Source organism: Balaenoptera borealis, assembly GCF_965194805.1.
Source record: "Balaenoptera borealis genome assembly, chromosome: 7".
NCBI classification, from domain to species: domain Eukaryota; kingdom Metazoa; phylum Chordata; class Mammalia; order Artiodactyla; family Balaenopteridae; genus Balaenoptera; species Balaenoptera borealis.
Window position 1 is genome coordinate 94,185,232 of NC_138864.1, and position 22,535 is coordinate 94,207,766.

Genomic DNA, 22,535 nt, shown 5'->3' on the forward strand with positions numbered 1-22,535 from the left:
AGCCCTCTCATTTTACAGACGAGTTTATGATAAGTGTACACTTGTCACAAAGATTAGAAATGCACATCAGGATAGTACTACCTCTTCTGTAATTCCCACAAACTATTACTCAGAGCCACTGGTAAATAGGTAAGAAATGAATGTCATTAATTTACCAATGCAGAGACCAGAAGCAACATACTGAAATCAAAGTGCCTTGTTGATCAAGCTAGAGATGCAAGGACAGAATAGGCTGCGCTTTCACATTTGCAAATTATTTATTAGTTGAAGCTATTGAAAGGCAGGCATTGCAGCATCTTTGAAGCATAAATGGATTCATCTTCTCTAATACCGAGGCAACCAGAACACTTACCATCAAATCTAATTCTTTTTCATTATGTTCATCATGTTCCGTGTTTACATCTTTTACATTCTGATTACTGGTTTCCAAGTCTTCCTTGTCCTCATGAGAAAACACAATTGTTGGGATATAGGTATCTGAAAAGTTAAGATAATTGCACCTATGTAAGATTGTTATAATTGTAGGCTTTAACAAAATAAATATATTCGGTTTAAAAATTAAAGAAATATTACCTGTAATCTTTGAATTCTCAGAGTTATTCTCATCTGATGTTACCAGTGATTCTTCTTTACTGTTAAGTTTAAAACAAAATGTTATACTTTTTTTCTGGGACTATATTTCTAAGTATTTTTATAGAGGAGGAAATTCAAACCACTTACAAGCCAAACAAATATTATATAACCTTTCACATTTTCTTGCATTACTTTGTATATTTTTAAATTAAATTGATCTCTTAGAATGATGCAATAATATATATTAGTTGTAGAAAAATGTAAAAATTATTTACACAATTCCATAATTCTAAATAAAATTATTTTACTCATATTAAAACACATAACCAAAGGAAAAATATATGTAAGTGTAGATTATTCCATCATTCATGAATTTAATCTTTGCAAGTGAAAACATTTTTCTCTTGTTTTAAATGATGAAGTTTTATGAACTGACAGTCCATTTGTGGTCACTGAAATTACTTTCTAACGTTCCAATTATTTTTTTGTGTTCCATTTTACTCAAAATTCTTCCAGTTGAACTGACATATTATTAACTCTCTCTCTCTAGAAAAGGAGAAAAAAAACAAACTTACTAGAAAGTGAAAGGCAGCTAAATTTATACCCAGTTTAAAGACTTCATGTGTGTATTGCCAAAGGCCAATTTTACAACCAAGACTTTAGATCATTCATATGGAAGCATACATTTTCTTTCTTTAAAATAATTCAGGTTATACTAGCTTTTCTCTCATATTCTGCATGCTTATTGAGAAAGATAAATACTTTTTTCTTTCAAATGTAATCTGTTTGTAGGTGTATTTGTGGAATTATAAGAATTTAGATTTGTCCATGACACTCAGCAAGAAAAGAGTTAGTGAAAAGCTCACTTTGTGTATAATTATGTCACAAGTCAGTCTATCAGAAATGATTGGCCCAGTCTCCACATTTTCTTGTACTGTCTCAGCTGAATTTTCTCCTAGTGACTTTTCTCAATGACTTTTTTCTGCAATAAAAGAAATACAGAGAGTTCACAATGGCTGATAAATTTGTGTAATAGAGACTAGTTTTCGTTGCATGGACAATGTTGATTCAAATCCCCGGAAGGCTAATCTTGTTTCAACAAATCACAAGAAAATTGCAAATTCTTCCATCTTGACCATGTAAGAAGTAATTCAGCTTTGTATACATTTTATGATGCTTAATTTTAGATTTACCAAAACTATTTGGTACCTTGAAGTGGGCCCAGAAATGAAAATAATGTTTTTACCTAAGTATAATTTTATTAGAAAAATATTGTATTTCCAATAAGTGATACTGCTTTAATCTATAAATCTATATTGTTTAATGAGGCCTATAATTATGGAAAGATTCGATTTTTGTGGAATCCAACTGCAAGCTGACACATTTTCCTTTCATAGAGTGCATAGAAAATCTATGTACTCTTAAAAATATATAAACCATTGAACAGCATTTAATTATCCCTTCTTTATCTTTAGTCCCATAACAATGCTGAAAATCTCATTTGTAGAGGGAAAGATCATAACCATTTAAAGCTTTTTGTTTTTGCCTAAGCAAAATGCTATTAATCATTTTTCTTATTAAATTCTCTAAAATGCTTTAATTTTTTAAATGATTGCATCAAAAGGAAAGAAACCTGCTTTTAGCTCACTTTGGGGACAAATAATTAGGTGTCAAACCGTGTATTATTATATTGACTTCTTACAAAAACATATAAATACAGAAATATAGGAAGGAAATCTTAGATTCAGGGGTAAATACAAGAAAGAGAACCTGAAATAGATGAAATTTATATGTTATATCAAATATCTATTAAAAAATGAATAGAAAATGTGTAAGACTTCTACAGGGAAAAGAATAAAATTGTGTCAATAAATATTAAAGACCTAGAAATTATTGAGAGGTATACCATGTTCATAGATAGGAAGAAGATTGTGAAGATATTATCTCCCAATTTGATCTACAGATTCAATTCAATTCTAATCAAAATTTCCAAACAGGTTTTCACAAAATTTGAAAATATAATTCTAAAGAGAAGAATAAAGGACTGAAAATAGCTAGACTACTGAGAAATAGCAGGGTAGAGGAACCTGCTCTACCTAGTTTCAATAGTTCTTATGAGGATATAGTTATTAAGACAGTTATATTGGTACAGAGACAGGCAAGTATTGAGAGCTTAGTAACAGATCCCTACTTATCTAGAACTTTGGTATATGACAAATATAGCATGTCACCAAGCAGGGAAATAAGGGACTTTTCAGTAAATGGAGATGGAGAAAGTGGCTACCCTCATGGAAAAAAAGATGAAATAGGCAAAACATATATTCGATAATCAATTCACGTGGATTAAGGTCTTAAATGTCAAAAACCATGAAATTCTTAGTAGAATATGTAAATATCTTTCAGACGTCAGAGTAGAAAATGTTTTCTTAAATAAGAAAAAAAAAGTGACTATAAAAAAAGATTGTCAGTTTAGCTTTATTAAAATTAAAAATTTTTGTTCATTGAAAGACATCTTTATAATAGAAAAATATAAATAAACTGGGAGAAGATGCTTATGTTATACAAAATCAACACAAAATAAATATCAAGAATATGTAAAGAATTTCTACAAATCAATAAGAAAGCACAAACATTTCAATAGAGTCAGGGGAGAGGAGCAGACATTTCACAGAAGAGAAAATACATATGGCCCATAAGCACATAAAGGATGGTCAGCATTATTAGAAAACAGAGAAATGCAAATCAAGACCACAAGGAGATGCGATTTTATACTTATTTAATTGGTAAAAATTGCTGTCAATTGCATAAATTGAACCAATCCAAATGCCTATCAACAGAAGAGTAGATACAAAACTTGGAATACCACAAAAGAAATATTATAAAGCACTCAAAATTAATAAACTACAGAAACATACAACAATATGGATAAATCTTAGCAACATAATAGTGAATGAACAGTGCTAAAACATTACATCAGAGGAGGTTCTTTTTTATTGAGCTAAAACCTGCTAAAATAATTTAAATATATTTATCAAGGAATACATATAATATAATACATAGAATATAACAAGAAAGGTTGATTTTCAAGATTATGGTTACATCAAGTGGGGTGAGTCAGAGGAAAGGAATGAGCAAAGGAAATGGTGAGACGTCGATTGTTTTGAGTGGTAGTTTTGCAGGTGTTTATTATATTATTTAAAATATCTAAATGGTTAAATTCTAGTTTTAGATAATTTATTAAGACAAATGGGTTGCTGTCTGGCCAAAATTACAGGATGTTTATAGATAAAATCCCACTCCAAAATCCAAAGTGTCTGTTATATGACCAATTACATTTAATTAAAACCACTTCAAAAAATTTGAGGAAAAAGGCAAAGAACTTGATGGTTGATGAAGATAGGACCCACAACTATATACAATTGTAGTATAAGTGAAATATGTTAGTGAATATTTCTAGTCTCCCCTTTATATTCCCTGAGTCCTTTTGGAGCAGGGGAGTTTCTTATTGATCTGTATTCCCAGTGGCTAATACATTACCTGACACATAATAGTGGCATAATAAATGCTGCTGAATAAATGCACAGTGTCCTTTCTACTCTTCCCTTCTGTCCACCTCTTGTCAAAATTATCATAACATTATTCTTCTTTTCTTTCCTCATTAAAATTTATTTTCATAAAAGATTCTAATAAATTAAAACGTGCATATTTTTGTGTGTCTTGTAATGTTTACCTCCCACTCCAAAGTTAAAAACAATGCTTTTAATTATGGGTTTAAATAGCTAAACAAAAATTTTAAAATCTTCTAATATAAATTTAGAAATTGAAAGGTCAAAAAGGTATGTAGTTTGTAGAGGGATAGTTCATTTCTAGTGCACCTTAAATCATATAATATAGTCACTAGTATTATTTAATCATAAGAGGGGTCATTCATTCTTCTAATAGATATTTTGAATATCCACTATATGTCATAAGTTCTAATAAACACTGGGAAATCAAAGATGAATAATAATATATATGTAGCCTCTTAGCTCAAGGAAGCTATAATGTAATGATGGAAATAGACACATCAACAGGCAATTATTATAATGTGATAAATATTATAATAAATAATGGGATATGATATTCTCTAGAGAAAAAAAACACAGAAATGAGGAGAGCACTCAGTTGGAAGAATCAGGGAATTTTTCCCAAAGGAAGTGACATTCTAATTAGGTTTTAGGGGAAGTAGGAGTTCCTCAAATAGAGAAAAATGGTAAGGTCATTTCAGGCAGAGAGAATAAGAAGTGGTCAAAGAAGTACAGGTAAGAAAGCACAAAAAGAAGAGAACCATCCAGGAACAATGAGATGTTCAGAGGGTTTGGACTGTGTTTTGAGGAAAGAATGCCAAGGAATAGAACTGGGGTTGGTTTGAGCCAGGTTTAAACGGCTTAACATGCCAGGAAATGTGGGACTGAATTTTTTCTGTACTTTTAAACCAGTGCTCCGGTTTCTGGGGAGGGGAGTGGAGGAGTTAAATGGGAGAGAGACACCATCAGATTTACATTTAGGGACCAATCTCTGGAAGTACATTTAAGGATCTGTCTTAGGAGATCCTGGATGGGATGAGCCATAGTGAAGCAGGAAGACAAGTCAGGAGGCTCCTTCAATATTTCAGGCACAAATTATGACTGTTAAAGGTGATGGCAATGAGGAAAGAGAAAAGGAATCAAATTTGAGTTAAACTTTTGATGTAGCATCAATGCGATTTGTTGATCAATTCCCTGAATGTAGATTTTAAAAATGCCTTCTTTCTGCCTGACCTTGGCTGTGTTCATGAGATTTAGAAGTCAAGTATTGCTCTTTCCAAGACCTAAGCAAGGGAGAGTTAAGTCTGGTGGTTAACCGGGGCTCCTGCACTGTTAAGTCGGTAAGGTCTTGAATTAGTCTGCTGACTGATTTCTGATGTCTTGCACACTGGGTAATCTGCTTCTCAGGTGCCCATGTAGACACCTTTCAGCCTTCTTCTCTAATCTCTGGTACGTGTGCCTGGACAGTGCATCAACAAGTTATGCCTAGTTTCCTGGCTTTTATTCTAGTCAATTCATAGCGAAAAAGAGCAGAAAGACCTGGATTCAAATCACAGTCTTTCCTGTTATTTACCTTACTAAGTCACTTACTGGCCATGCGACCTCCAACAAGATACTTAACCTCTCTGTATCTCGTTTTTCTCCAAAATATTGCCTAGTCCTTACACAGGGCAATTATTTATCATAATTCTCAATATGCGGAAGTGTTTAATAAATGTATTATCACTACTGTTATTACCATTATTATTAGTGACATGTAGTAAATACCACACTGATCATTAGTTCTATACTGCCACAGTACCCGATTCCCGTGCTTCTCCTTTTACTTGGAATTATGTATATTTTTTAAAGTTTACTCCATTCTCTCATATCTTTAATTCACAAGTTACTTTATTTTCCAGAAGTTACTTTCAAGAGTAAAATTTGCAGCCCATGATGACATACTCGCTTAGTCTTTCTAAAGTATACTCTTACTATCAGAGGACCACCCTCCAAAGAAAGATCACTAGATCATCAGTGAAAGTAACTTTTTATTTAAAATACAAATACAGTGTGCATGGGAATGCTAATTCACACTTTCTGCTATTAGCCAATTGATTTATTCACTGTCAGAATTTAGTCACCCTGTTAATATTCCTGCAGTTTCTGGGTATGTGGCACTTATTCTTTTGCAGTTATGGTTAATTTTAACACTCTCAAAATGTAGTAGTTTTAGTATAAGTAATAATATCATTTTTCCTGAGTTTCTGTAATGCTATTGTGCTAAAAGCCCATATGTCTCTCAAAATATGAGTAAAACCTGTTCCACCCAGTCTAAGTCTGAAGTGATGGAATTACCCAACCGGTCAGGGTAAATGTCAGGATTAGGTTGTAGGCAGCAGAAATGTAACTCTGTTCCAAGAGGAATCAAAAAGTTGGCATAAAAAAAGGATCATTTCCAAAATGAGTCATGAATGTTGCATTTGTGTCTCTTTAACACTCTGCTTGAAAGTACTCAGCAATGCCTAAAGAAAACCAACTTGGAATTCTTAGGCATCAACTCTCACTCTGATAAACAGCTAAAAAGTCAATATTGAACTCTTCAAGAAGACGTAAGTGTGCCTTCTTTGTTCGAAGTTTGTGCTCTCATTTGATTTTCTCTACCCACTCTCCCTAAATGAATGGAGAGATTTTAAGTTAGAAATATTATGTACCTCACTTGAAATTTTTTTAAAGACACTTAAGAGGAATATATCAGGATTGGCATTGATAAGTGGATACTTACAGAAATACTGAAAAGGTTTTCCTGGAATAAATAATTACATATTGTGTGCTGTTTATTTTCATACTTTTATGGTGATATTTCTCTAAAAATTGACTTTCTAGTATTCTGACATTTTATAGCCATGAATTGGAGGAGTGAGGAAAGCAGAAACTTGTACTTAATGAGAGGTAAAGTTCATAATACATTAACCAACTACTAGGACTTAGTATCTATTCCTTTGGTGTTACAGTACCGATAGTCTTCTTTTGATCAGGAATAAAACCAGAACAGAAGAGAAATATTTGATCAAAAGAGAGACAATTAGAGCAATAAATGTCTAATTGTGAACAGAAGTGTCTCAGGAAAAAGTTTAAAGGCATAATGCAAGAAGGAATTTAGGATGAAAAGATGAATTAAAATTCAGTTCCTTGATGATAATTCCACAGAGGAAAACAAAATGAAGACAGTTCTGCATTAATAATGGGGATTGAAAGAAGCAAGAAATAATCTCAAAGAAAAAACATCAAAAATTTTAAATGGCTTCTATTTCCTTTAGATGCCGAATCTGAAGACTAATAACTAATATGGTAAAGAACATGGTTTTTGTGGAATTCCTCATCTTCAAAGTGAAAGCTCTAGGTTAGATTAGGGATATCAAAAACAATACTCTCATGCTGGCCTCCTTCTCTCGCACCCATGGCAAGCACTGATAACAGGTCAAGGGACTTCCTAGCTGAGACCAGATTGAGCCCCGTGATCCTTCTCTATACAACCAGGCAGCCACTACCCCTTTATTTCTCAACCCCTTTATTGCTCAAAATGGAAACAATTAGCCTTTCTCAATTTTGACATTAAATAACATGCTTTCCAGTTTTAGGAGTTCCATATTTATGTAGCTAATAGTATTCCATAAATATAATTTTGAAATGTAATTTGGAAATTTCTTAAATTTGTTTTCAAAAGATATAAATGCTAGTAGGATCAATAGAAATAACCATTAACTTTGCAATACAAAGATAAATTCTCAGTTGAATCTTATGGTCAGCATTTCAAATTTAATACCTACAGAAATCCTACCCACACAGTTTGTGAGCTAGACTTACATTATTTATAATGCAGATTATACAATGATTTATTCCCAAATTATTTTACTATGTCCAGGTAAAACTTTTCAAATAGTGGAACATTATCAATATCTACAAATGATTGGGATAAACGAACATATTGGATAATACATATGATATAAGCTAATTTATTACTTTTAAAATGTAAGCATAAACCACGGCAAACCACAAGCCCCTTGAGTAAAGTCTAGTGAACTGCTCAAGTATTCAAGTAACTAAGAACATATCACCACATTAGTGACCAGATGGTTTTATCAAGTCACTTTCCTGTTTTCCACAAACCTGAATTGCTATGTTCCTAAAAATCTTCTCTATTTCTTTTTTTTTTTTTTTTTTTAATTTATTTTTGGCTGTGCTGGGTCTTCGGTTCGTGCGAGGGCTTTCTCTAGTTGCGGCAAGTGGGGGCCACTCTTCACCGCGGTGCGCTGGCCTTTCACTATCTCGGCCCCTCCCGTTGCGGGGCACAGGCTCCAGACGCACAGGCTCAGTAGTTGTGGCTCACGGGCCCAGCTGCTCCGTGGCATGTGGGATCTTCCCAGACCAGGGCTCGAACCCGTGTCCCCTGCATTGGCAGGCAGATTCTCAACCACTGCGCCACCAGGGAAGCCCTCTATTTCTTTTACTAAATTAGAACATTGCCTATTGCCTCAGTGCTTGATCTTGAAAATATATTGAAAACGATGGTACGATGCCTTCTTGATGCAGGAAATTTCAATAGCAGAGAAAGAAGCAACTAAAAAGCATAACCTTGTTGAAGAATTCTTTGGTAAGTTTCTTTTCCAAAGTTGCTTCATTTCCTAACTCTTTGTCTTCTGCCAAGGATTGCTGTTTTCAAATCTGCTTTGTCATGTTAAATCAGTGGGTGCTATTTTTTCTTGCTCACCCACCCCACAGAAATCAGGGAGAAAAAATTATTTGGATTTAATTCTGTGATTGAATCTAGGCATCATGTGCAATTTTGTAGAGATGGGATCTCCTTAGAGTGTCTTCTAAAGGAGTACTAAATTGCGAGAATCTAGTGCTTAATTAAGTCAAACCTTGGAGGTTCACATGTGAACAACAACAACAAAAATTGTAGGTTGCTTTGGGAGAGATGTAATTACAAGCAGAATCCATGAATTTTCAGTGGAAGAAGAGTTATAGGTAAACCTGGCCCAAGGGACTTCTCTGCCACAATCTGCCAATTATATTCTACCAAGAGAGAAATGTAAATGTTTTTAAGTGATGAATACTGGAAAAACTAAACATCAGACAGATATCAGAAAAAAATTCTTAACTTTATTGGTCTAAAGTCCTTATTTTACCTGAGTTCTTAATGGAAGTAATTGTTACCAGTGGAGCATGTGGGTAACAGAAAAATTAGTCATTGTCCGGCTGAGACTCTTACTACTTCAGAATTCTGACATTCTGATTCTCCACAATTGCCCTACAAAGTGATTTCTAAGAACTTTATACAGCATCCATCTTTTGAAAATTATCAGAGTATTGTTAATATCTATTTTTTCCTAAGGATACTAATTTTCAGGCATTATTTCCTTCATAAAGATATTGATTTGTTTGTGTTTGTGTAAAAAGTCATTATCACAAAATCATGACTATGAGCTAACTAATGCAATTAAGGAAATCCGGATTAAACATGTTTGCTCTGTGAAATCTACATATAAGTATCACCTAAGGTATTTGGTCTGTTAAATACTGAGATTTGACATCCAAGCTCTACAGAATTTGTATTAAATATTGTTTTGAAAACTGTTTTAAGAAAAGGTAATTTAAAATGTAAATTGATATTCCCAGTGTATGTGTGGAAAGGTTGTATTTGGAAGGGCTAGGGGCGAGAAGGAAAACAAAGGAGCATGAGACTTCCAGACTGAAATCAAATCATTTGGAAGTGACACTTCTCAAAAGGATCTGTTGCCCAGCTGAGGGTGGCAGCCACTCCCCTGAGCATCTGTGCCCGCTATTGTTCCCCAAGATAGTAAAGTTTACATGGGGTTGTTCGTTTTGTTTTTTCTTTAGTGGGGAACAAAGTGCCAAACTTCTCCAACTCTTTCCCCAGCTTTTCTCCTATTCCTGGCTCTTGACAGAGAATTTCAAGCGTGTATCAATACTCTTCCCTTTATCTGGAGAGTAAATCAGGTGAAATGATGTATATTTCAGTAAAATATTGGTAAAACAGTTCTTCAGTATTTCGTATAGGAGATGGTAGGTTTTATGTTCGTAAGAAAAATCACCAAATATCTTAAATATAATAATAGGACCAACAAAAGTCAGGGCATGCCAAATCAAGTTAGAAATGTTAAAGTACTGCCTTCCTGTTATTGCTTTTAATTAAATGTTAAATTTAAAAGTTATGAAATCATTTTTTAAAATCCTAGGACCTTTTATTTATGGCTATGCAATTAATAAACGTCTTGTATTTTCTCTAAATTTAAAATTCTTTTATATTTAAATTTTTTTAATATTATCAGCTACTGCTTTTTAGTTTTAATAAGTGTTTAGTAACCTCTATCATATGAAATCCATTGGAATTCATTTCCATTTTCAAGAAATTCAGTTTCACAAACATTTTTAAACTAGCTACTCTACTTATGCTAATCACAGCATAAATTGATATATCAGGGAAAAGAGAAATATGGTAAATTGGGTTGGATGGTTTGTGTTAAATTCCAAATAAGAACCCTATTATCAAACTGGATTTGTATTTAACTGCATTTGAAAAGTTTTCTAGGCAGACTCAGGAAGTCTTAAAGCATTATTTCTAAATTTAATGCTTTTGTGAACTTACGTCACACATTAAAATCATCCTAATGCACCTTTTTGTCAAATCTTCACAATAAGATTACAAAAGGAAGGGAGGAGAGGATACATTTAAAAAGCAAATGAAAAAGAACTCAATGGAAGCCTATTAGGCTACCTGTTGATGAGCCTGTAAGAGAGTCATTAATATGCGGATCATTGACATGATAGGCCATAATGACTCCTCCAGGGACACTCATTCTATTGTGTCAGAGACTAGTTAGGGATTCATTAACGTGAACACTCGTGACTTCTTAATATGCAAATTATTAATGCAGTGCACTGAGGCATACTCACAAATGTCCACATCTTGTGTTACAGGTTTTCTTTGCCAGCCCTTCACCCACACCTTTTGTGAATTAGTATTTTCTTTCTGTCCTCTTGCGGATTTCTTCACAAAAGATTCTGCACTCCTGTGGAATCTACCACTTCATATTCAAAGACCTCCTCCCCTTCAGCCCACATTTCTTTGATTTAAGGCAGGTTTATATATACAAACCACTTGAACATTTTGACTAAATCAGTCAAAATTCAGCACAAAATCTGATTGGATATTTTTCTGCAATGTCAAATTGGTTTTTGGCTAAAGGCAGAACAATGTGAACGAAGCACTTGTTTTTAAAAAATGAGACTCTGAAACATGAATAGTGTAACCAGCAGTTGAATAATTTGCTCTGAAGGTAGGTAGGGAAAGAGTAGTGGAATAGAAAAAAGAAAAAGAGAGCAGAGAAAGGCCATGAAAGAGGACACAAGAAAGAAAAGTGCAATTAAACTAAGAAGAGTAAGTGTTCGTACCAATGTAACACATTAAATGAGGAAATGGATTTAAACTGCTCAGTGTCTGGCATACAGCAAGCAATCAATAAACGTTAGCTATTATTATTACATCAACACTTTGCACTTTGCAAAAAGATAAAATTAATATCCACATTCCCTGTTGAAACAATAAGAAAAATGTTATGGAGTGAAAGTTGTTCAGTCCTTGAATTAACATACTCTGAAGAAGGGGATCAAACTTATAGTCCTTATTCCTGCAGCAGAATTATCTACAGAATTCATAGAAAGGTACTCAAGTATCTTTCAAAGCTTATACTCATACCAGGTATGGGAAATATAATTTTTCATCTGGGACTATGTATGCAACCTATATTCATTTTCTTGCCATTTTATTCTAACCTCATCTAAAATACAATACAATCTTTTACTACTATTTCTCTACTAAATTTCAGGAGAAACAGACCCTTATTTCTAAACTGATAAACCCTAAATTCTGCAGTCTGTCTATAGAAATCTATATCTGTTTATCATAAAATATTAGTATCCCCATACAAAATTAGTAATATAATTTTTTAAGTTAACAGCTTTACTGAGGTATCATTTACATACCACAAAATCCACCCATTTTAAGTGTTCAATTCAGTGACATTTATTATATTTAATATATTTACAGAGTTGTGCAATTATCACCAAATCTAATTTTAGAACATTTCCAGCACCCCCAAAAGAATAAGCCTGTTAGAGTCACTCTTTACTCCCATCCCCAGTCCTAGGCAACCACTAATCTTCTTTCTGTTTTGAGATATTTGCCTATTCTAGATATTTCATATAAGGAGAATCATACAATATGTGTTCTTTGTGTCTGGCCTCTTTCATGGAGGAAAATGTTTCTGAGGTTCATCAGTGTTGTAGGATGTATCAATGTTTCATTTTTATTGATGAATAGTATTCCATTGTATAGATACACTCACTTTACTCATTTTCCAGCTGATGGGTATTTGAGTTGTTTCCACCTTTTGGCTCTTGTGGACAGTGCTTCTATGAACATTTACATACCAGTGTTTGCATGGACATATGTTTTCATTTCCCCTGGGTAGATACCTAGAAGTGAAATTGCTGGTTTATGATAATTCTATAATTTGTTTCTCCACATCCTCACCGACACTTGTTATTATCTGTTTTATTGATTGTTGTCATTATAGTGGGCGTGAAGTGACATCTCATTGTGGTTTTGATTAGCATTTTCATAGTAACTGATGATATTGAATACTTTTTCATGTGCTTATTTGTCATTAATATATCTTCTCTGGAGAAATATCTATTTAAACCCTTTGCTCATTTTAAAATTAGGCTGTCTTTTTATTATTGAGTTGTAGGAGTTCTTCTGGATAAGTCACTTATTAGATATATTTGTAAATGTTTTCTCCCATTTTCACTGTCTTGACTGTGTCTTTGGGTGCAGGAGTTCTTAATTTGGATGATGTCCAAGTAATAGAATTTTTAAATTAGCTTTAAGATCTTTGCTAACTTGCAGAGGTCCTTCATAGAATCTATTTGATTAAAACTCTTTAAATAAGAGGCAATATTATTTTTAACATAAATAATCTTTATTAGTGTAGTTATCACATGCAACCAACTACATTTCATATTCTTGCTCATGTTAATTTCAATGCTAGAAAATGTCCACCAGTTATTGGTCCTAGCCAAGTTCTAGACTGGAGTAGATGTAAGCAGATTCAGGGATGATGCAAATGAACCTATAGAGTCAAGAAAAGAAGTCCAACTGATTTAAGAAGCTTACAGTACAAACACCACCTTACTCCTCTGGTTGGTGCCTTTCACTGGAAGAGATGGAATAGGCAGGAGGAGCTCATCAGTGCCAAGTTGCCTCTCCCAGTTGAAGGCTTTTGGATCCCTGATTAAGTAAAGCAAAATTCATTGCCAGCAAACCTAAGAAGATGAAGTGTGAAGGTCTCACTAAGACGGACTATGGTTAGAGATTAATAGAAGAGCAATATGGTGCTTGGGAAGGACAAGTTGAGAACCAGTATGAACTAAAAGGCAAGGAACAGGTGACTGAAGAAGTTGGGCCACAGGCTGGGATTGCCGAAGGAATCAAATGCAAGGGCTGAATCCTGAAGGGATGCAGTTATGTTGCCAAAGATGGGGATCTCTGCCACACTTTTAACAAGGCAGCACAAGACTTTACAGTCAACATTCTGAAGAATACAGCTATCAAGTGGCTTTAAAAGGATTCAGTCCTTCTACTGGACATCATGCTAAGTCAGAATAATGTTGGACAAAATTTAATGTGTATTCATTCAGCAAGTAGTTAATCTGTGCTAGGCATCATGCTAAACATTAAACTACTAGCAGAAGCTGAGATTGAACCAACTCTAACTTCATAGAGCTTACAGTCTAAAGAATGATAAATGAAAACTAGCAGTATAAAATCACAGCTATACATTTCATGATTGGGGAAGCATGGAGTGCTATAGAAGAAAATACAGTCGACTCTTGAAAAACACAGGTTTGAACTGCGTGGGTCCACTTATATGCAGTTTTTTTTCAATAGTAAATACTACAGTACTACGTGGCCTGCAGTTGGTTAAATCTGACGATGCAGAACCATGGATACAGAGGAACTGAGTATATGGAGGACCAACTATAAGTTATACTCAGATTTTCAACTACAAAGAGGGTCAGCACCCCTGATATCCCCATTGTAATAAGATCCATAACAGGGTCCATACAGGATCCATACAGGGTCAACTGTAATATCCATAAGTCAAACTCAGGGAAGGCAGTAGCAACTGTGTATATACATGGGCTTGTAAAAAGAGCAGACTGAAAGAAGATCATATCCTTTAATATGCTTACAAATCATATTTAAAAGTTTGATTTTTCTGAACTGTAAAATATATACTTTTCAAAAAGAAAAGTAAATACTTTCTGAAAGTTTACTTCATTCTAAATGGAAATTAACTTTACCATGCTATTTAAAGTGCCTTTTTCGCCTTCCCCAAGTCATCACAAATGATGGGGCAAAATTTCTGTAATAGATGCCTTATTTAAAAAGCTTATCTTTTGTATCTTAATTCCCACAGTACTAAATGTTTCTATTAATGCTTAAAAATCCCTCAGGCCATATTTGCAAAAGCATTATTTTATTTGCTAATTTTTCTTTGTTTAATAGCATTATTCTTTTGGTGGATACTGAGACTAACTGATTTTCAAATTACAAAAAAAGTTACAACTCAAAACACATGTGTTTAGTCTTTTGTTTATATCATTCTCAACCCTGGTGCATATCGGAATCAGCTGGGGAGCTTTTTAAAAATACCAGTGCCTGCAACCTGCCCCCACCCAATGAAATTGGGGTCTTATAGGAGGATCTAGGCGTGGGTGCCTATTTTTCCCCTTCCTATGCGCACCCAAGTTTAAGAAACACTGGTTTACACTACTATTCTACACTGGCTTTTACTATATCAAAGTATGGTTAGTGGGAAAATAAATCCTTCAGTGAAAATACTCTGCTCTTAAGTTTTTCTATGGGGTGGGAGGAGGGGGTATACATAATCAAACAGGTTAGCAATAATGTAAATTTTATAGGGATTTTACTTCTGCTACTGTTAGGTCTATTAAACAATTAATTTTTATTCATCATGGGGATTACCAATCCATACATCAGTGAATTTAAATTTACTGATTCTTTTAACTGAAAGGAAATCTAGATGCTGTTTAGGGTAAGAGACATTAATCTTTTCTACCCTAACACTGATCGTGTTTGTTAAGATTTAGACCTGGGATGGTAAAATGTTTTCCAGTTGTACTATGGCAAATTGCCCAAACAATTATTGTAAATGCAAGCACCGTAAAGTGTATTGCCAAGGACACTAGTTGGTTAGATCCCATAAAAGAGACAATTAGTCTTGAGATGAAAATGGTAGAGATGAGGTGACAGTTTTAAAAAAGCAGAACACGCAATGTAATGGCTTAAATGTAAGTTGTGGATAATGCTGATAGTTTAATGTGTTTGGAGTTTATAATATATAAAATAATGTTTCATATAAAAAGATCAAAACTGCTTATATTCTGGTCTTCTTTTTTCCTCATTTGCTACATAAGTAAAGGCACTTGCAAGATTACACTTGCTATCTTTGCAAATAATTTTACGATGGTTTGCTTGATTTATTATATGTATACAGCGTTAATTTATGAAAAATATTTTCTTCTTACAGGTATCAATTTACATAAACTTATCCAGTATCTACAATACTCATAGTCTGTTGTCAGGATAATCGAAAAATTTTGAAATAAAATAATAATAGATAGAATTATTCAGTGCTTTTTAAGATAACTCAAATGTGGAATTTCTTCTTTGATTAGATTAACTGTAACACAACTGCACCTTCACCAAGACAAAATTGCAACTCAGTCCTTCAGTTGCAAAGATGAATCTAAAAGATTGGATATAGGGATTTGGGCAGCCAGAGAAAGCAGAAAGGGACCCTAAAAGACTTTAGAGTCAAAGGCAAACTGCTGATGACATATTTTCATCTGTACCTTTGCTACACTGCCCCTTTCTCTCAGAGACCCTGTGGGTAGTGATGGGTCCTGTGGGAAATAAGCCCAAGAATGTAGAGGCGACCTAAGGAGCACGAGAACCTAATGTAAACAGAAGGGGAGATCCATCACTTGAACTTTCTTAGAATATTTGCACTGGTTGCTTTGTTCTGAATGGAACTCTCTTCTCCCAGATTTCTTCATGACTGACTTTCTTCAAGTCTCTGATCAATTGTCATCTTCTCAATGAAGTAGTCTTTATTCCTTATTCTTCTTATGCTGCTCTGTTTTTTATATTCTCAATTGCATATGTCATCTTCTAAAATAACTTACTTATTCTTTATGTTTATTATCCTGTATTCATTTCTTCTAGTCATCGATCTTTTTTTTTACTCTCTTTTAATACACAAGCTGAAAAGCATAGTAAGAACTTTGCTACTAATATTTTGATTTTTTTGTTTCATGTGAACCAAGATTCATACCCTCTTAATCTTGAGGTCATTGGTACTATAGAAAAAAATATACTAGTGTAATTTCCATGTATCCATCCAAGAGGATAAAGACTGAGATGCCTGGACTAATATTTTTCACTAAGTTAAAATGTAAACCTTAGATTTTGAGGAAGGATTTGGGCGAAAAACAATTATAGAAATAAATTTCCCCTAAGTGTCGCCAGAGTAGTAAAATAAATCACCCATAAAATAGTATAGAAATACCTAAAAATTAGTGCCATAATATATATATGTGTTTATTTACGTTAAAGATGACCTATAGCAGAATTCAGTTAATATTGATAATGAGAAAAGGATAAAACCTATGTTTTAAACATTCTAACATACAGAGCCAGTAAGTAAAAAACAGTTATGAACATAGAAAATCAATATCCCTTTTTATGGGCAGTGACCTAGTTCATACTTTTCACTCTATTCTGCATATGCTTTCTGGATTGATATAAGTAAAATAATACTTTATCCTTGAGCATAGGAACTAAAGTTCAAAATCCTTAGTCTAGCAAGACTGTGCAATTCTTTTTCAACCTTTTTCTTCAAGTTTGATTCTCACAATTCTTTCCATTCCAGGCAGTCAAATTGACTAACAAAACCTCCGACTTATCTTTTTTGCTGCCGTGTCCACAAGTATTTTTTATTCTGTGTAAACAGTCTCATAACTCTTCTCCACCTACCCAAGTTTTACCATTTCCAGATCAAGTTCAATTCCTCTGTGATGCTGTTTCTGATCAGGTCCGCCTGCAGTAAATCATTTCTCTAAAGCCTGTTGCTCTGCACCTCCTATGCTCTCCTCTAAGTCTGTGTCATTCCATTTTTGTTGATAACTAACTTCTCATGTGCATAAATATTATCCATTTATCAAATTAATGCTTGAAAATAGAAGCTAACTAGAAGAATCCTACATAAATTAAGGACTCCGTAATTTCTTTTTGGTTAATTGGCTGATTGGGGCACTATGGTTCAAAGCCGCAGGGAATTAGAGACCTTAAATCACAAAAAGAGCTTTTCCTCTTATATATTTCCTGGTCTTGATCAAATATATCCCTTTTGCCTAAATTTCTTCTCATGTAAATGGGACTGGCCTGTTGACTACAATGTATAAAAGTGATCTAGTGGGAGATAATTTTATATCACTTAAGAAATAATAGTAGAGACATTTAAAGTATGTATTCCTTAAGTTTATATAATTAGAAATTTCTAAACAAAAGAACAGCTAACTTGTTAAAGTAGTAAAATATCATAAATTTAAAGTTGTCGATGGACTACAGTCCATGCACTAGATGAGAGTCCCACCTGGTTTCGTAGACAAGTTCTAATAAATGTTACAGATGCTCAGATAAAAATTAAAAGAATGAAAGCAAACTGGTCCAAAATTACCATAAGTGGTCAAGGAATTCCCCAGGAATTGAAGAATAACACAGAAAAGAAAGACTCTTATAATCACACCAACATAATTTTGAGGGTTTTCAAAAAAATTAATTGCCTCAGAATTTACAATTAGTCACAGACAAGAGTATTCTGTTGTATTAATAAGAATACCCCTCCAGGATGCTCAGTCAATAGCTAAGCTTTCCCCAGATACTGTTTAACTCAGTCTCACAAATGCCATTTTCAGTAGGAACCCATCCATATTTGTATACTAAAAGTTAATTGGACAACAAAAAATGTAAATGATAAAACTTTAATTTTCAGCAAGTTTCATTAAAACACTTCTTCCGAGAAAGTGAAACGTAACTATTTACAAATGCCATGCATTACCTACCTCAATAATACATTTATACTTTGGGTGGAAACTTCAGGTTTTACACAATAAAGCTCTTTAGGATATTAGGAAAATTATAGTAAAACTCTTAATGAAAACTATGAGATGATAGTTGAGGGTAATGATGTAAGAGTTAATTGATGTGTCATTATCCCTGAGGTATATTATTATTTTGCCATATAAAATATGTAATTATTTATGCTAATATCCTAAAAACATATATTTGTTTCCCAATTCTTATATCATAAAAAGAAAAATAATATAATTTTAAAATTTAAATATTATAATATAATAACAGTACTATTTCCATCTGAGTTTGTTAATATTTTCACAAAACATTTTAATTGTAGTTTATAGTCTGCAAAAATCAGCAATTAGCTACAAACTAGAAAGTCACATTGCTTATGTTTTTCAAAGGTAAAAGCTTTTGCCTGTAAGAATCAATGTAACTGGACTCCTCATATAGTTTTAAAACATTTATATACAAGAATATGGGAAGTCTTCATATTATTCCTATAAATTTTTTTAAAATCTAAAATTATATCAAAGTAATTTTTTAAAAAAGTACTCAATAGGGACTTCCCTGCAGTGGCTAGGACTCTGCGCTCCCAATGCAGGGGGCCCAGGTTCAATCCCTGGTCAGGGAACTAGATCCCACATGCCACAACTAAGACCAAGCACAGCTAAATAAATAAATATTTTCTTAAAAAAGTACTCAACAGAATGTAGCAGATTCATCATACTACCTTTTTGTAGGTTTTAGGGTTAAACATTTACATGTACTGCATTATTTCTCTTTAATTGTTTTTGTTTTATGGTTTCATATAAGCAAAGACCAAGAATCTGCAATCTCAAGACAGAGAGGACGTGGTTTAGGTGTTTAGGTTTAGGAACAGGGGAGGAATCTGGTAGAGGCAAAAGGCCGTCAAAGGAAGTCATTAAGGTAAAGAAAAGCAGACAGAACAACAGCCAGACCCAGAATCCACAGGTGTCAGAATCAGTGGGTGCCACAAGCAGCAGCAGCAGAACTAACATGAGTATTGGCCCGGGTCCTGGCCCTGGCAAAGAGAAAGAATGAATGACTCAGTTCTGATCAGTGGACATACAATATCTGCCTTTGGTCTTTTATAATTCAGCCTGTTGGATTTTTCTCTTGTCCCACTGGTCTGGATTGTGATATGAAGGAAGCCAAAAGCTGACCAATGAGTATTTCTTTTATTTGGGATGTTTAGATTACTTGACATTACAGAATAGTAACATTGTACTGACTCAATGAATCAGCTCTTTAGAAGACAGGAAAGAAGGAAAGACTAAATAAAGTGTCCTATAGTAGACTATATTAACTTATTTCTCAATTTGATCTTTCTTTGATACCCTGGTAACTGAAAGTAAATTTAGACTGACTACAAGATGTTAATATGGTTAATATGTTCAATTCTATATTTAATTTTGAGTCAATTTAGACAACAAATGTGGTTATTGAAGAAATAAATTTCCCTCTTAGCTGTTGTTTTTATAATGTGTAAATATGGTTTTTGTATACTCTGTTCTTTATTTTTAAAATAATGTGTTTTTTAAAATAAATTTATTTATTTTTGGCTGCATTGGGTCTTCGTTGCTACGTGCGGGCTTTCTCTAGTTGCGGCGAGCGGGGGCTACTCTTCGTTGTGGTGCATGGTCTTCTCATTGTGGTGGCTTCTCGTATTACGGGACATGGGCTGTAGGCACGCGAGCTTCAGTAGTTGTGGCATGCGGGCTCAGTAGTTGTGGCGCATGGGCTCAGTTGCTCTGTGGCATGTGGGATCTTCCTGGACCAGGGTTCGAACCCATGTCCCCTGCATTGGCAGGTGGATTCTTAACCACTGCGCCAGCAGGGAAGCCCCAAAAACAATGTTTATTTTTAATCAAATGAACAATCATTACTTCTGTGGCAATGGAATCGAATATGAGTGTAGAATTAATAGGAGTTGGCAAAAGAGAAATCAGTTCTTATGTTGATGTTTCTTATTTGCATGACTGGAATGATGACTATGACTTTAAACAAAGTATAGGATAGAGGAAGAAGGATTAGGATTGAAGGGGAAATGTAACTTTGGTTTGGGACGTAAGGGAATTAATTTGCCACATGGATATCCAGATGGAGATGACCAGTAGGACCCTGATTTTTAAAGATTGTGAAAACAATAAAAGCACTCATCATTAAAATTATAAAAAGCATAATTCATTCTTTAAGTACTCAGAATGGATACTTTAGGATTTTACCAGGCTCTACGGTTATCAGGTTTAATCAATATTTTTTCAGAGCTTTTCCACACAAAACGCTTTGTTAGTCACAGTGGGGAATAATGCTTAAACTAATATACCACTGCTGACCTCAAGGATCTTGCAGTCCAGTTGAGAAGATGGCACACACATTAAAGTTTTTAAAAGTGCAGGAAAAGGCCACCATTTGAAAGGCCACCATTGGAAGAATTCTGGCTAAACAGATATAGAGGGACATATGACAAAAGTCCTCTTCTTCCAAATAAAAATATCTGATAAACAGTAAGTTTCACTGAATGTTAATTTCTTTGCCTATAAATTGCATCAGATGCACACATGGCAAACAGCAACCCTTTCATTTAAGGAAAGTTGTTTTATTTTGCATCATAGGAGTAGCTACTCCATGGGAAAATATTGCCGGAAGCGCTGGTAATTTTAAGGCAGTATAGTAAATCTATGTAAGGGCAAAAGCAAGTTCCATAACATGGATAAATCGACAGTAGGAGTAGCCCTGGTGAACTACATGAGTTTTATGAGATTTGTAAACAAATGCCTTGAATGTTCATATAACTGCCATTGTCTAAAGCTTAACTTGGTTTGCCAAAGGTAACTTTGAATGAGGTATTACTAATACAAACAGTATAAAATACTAGAAAATTATGAACTATCTTTGTGAAAAGTGAAAAGCTCATATACACATATGCGTGTGTGCTTTCCACACAAAAAAGCAATGCATCAAGGATAACTTGAATGTAGGTGGGCAAAATTACTTATACTGCTCCCTATGTTCAATTTACTAAATAAATTATCAACTGGATTGACTGTACCAGTCCTCTGTACATATTCATTGCTTCGAACAATACCTTTTAGTCAGAATTGTACACACATATACACAGAATCAATAATTTTAACATATATTCAAATGACTTCTGCTTGTGAACACAGTATTAACCTTTCTACAAAAAGGTACACTTACAACAGTTTAAATTTCAGCTGGTCAATGTTACATTTGGTTTTTACAAATCTATTCAAAATTTCTTTTTTCAATGTACTTACAAAATTATATTATTGAATGAAATTGTATTAAAAATAAGATTTCTAGAAAAGGGTGTGGCCATTATTCAAAATTATTCATTATTTGTCTGAGAGAGTTTCAACAGTTCTAATACAGCTATCTTTTTAGGTAGGATTGAGAAATAAATGACATGATCTTCTGAAGTACTTTTAATTTTGTGATTTAGTAAAATAAAGCCTCTTTCTAGTCTCTGACTCCCACAGGAGTCCAATACTCAGGACTCAGAGCTAAAGAGGGCAGGATTGGGAAAGCTTCTTAGCTAGCCTATTAACCTATCCAGCTGCCCCGATACCTTGGTTCCCGCAGTGCACGGTCCTTGTAACAGTGCTATCATTCACTGGTTGGTGATGATTTTTTTCTTCTCTGACTTTTGCTTGAAATACTACAAACTAGTTTATTAGTTTAATCATTAGGAACTCAGGGGGGAAATCTAAAGTTGTTGAGCTTATTTGACATGGAAAATAGAAATTAAATACTTTAATTTTAAAGTATAAGGATAGGAACTCCAACATTTAATTCGGTTGAGAATCAGAGTAAACAAATGAGAAGATTAAAGATATAGAACACGAATGGCTACATGAAAAACATAGAATTTCCTGATAGAATACTTTACTAAAGAACACAATCTTCCCAGGAGATGTTTAAAAAGAGAATATTATAAGCATTTGGCTTGGGTAGTTTTCAGAATAATTCTGCCTGAAAGCAAAGGATAGAATTAGAATGGTCTCTCCTACAATACAATTCAAGGAAGACTGTTCAGGAATCAAGTGCTGTATTAGCAT

At 33.8% G+C, this 22,535-nt stretch overlaps 1 protein-coding gene and 1 long non-coding RNA gene across 2 annotated transcripts in view; one reads left to right on the plus strand and one right to left on the minus strand.

The window, feature by feature from the left end:
* LOC309632533 overlaps nt 1-22,535 on the plus strand; it is a 103,978-nt gene that overhangs the window by 36,060 nt on the left and 45,383 nt on the right. The window lies entirely within an intron of this gene.
* The window catches only part of PPP1R3A (protein phosphatase 1 regulatory subunit 3A), a 64,928-nt gene that overhangs the window by 15,369 nt on the left and 27,024 nt on the right, over nt 1-22,535 (minus strand). The window contains exons 2-3 of the mRNA XM_082400000.1: nt 574-632; nt 353-477 (exon numbers count right to left, since the gene is read on the minus strand). Coding sequence (XP_082256126.1) covers nt 353-477; nt 574-632 — 184 coding nt within the window. The remainder of the gene's footprint in view (nt 1-352; nt 478-573; nt 633-22,535) is intronic.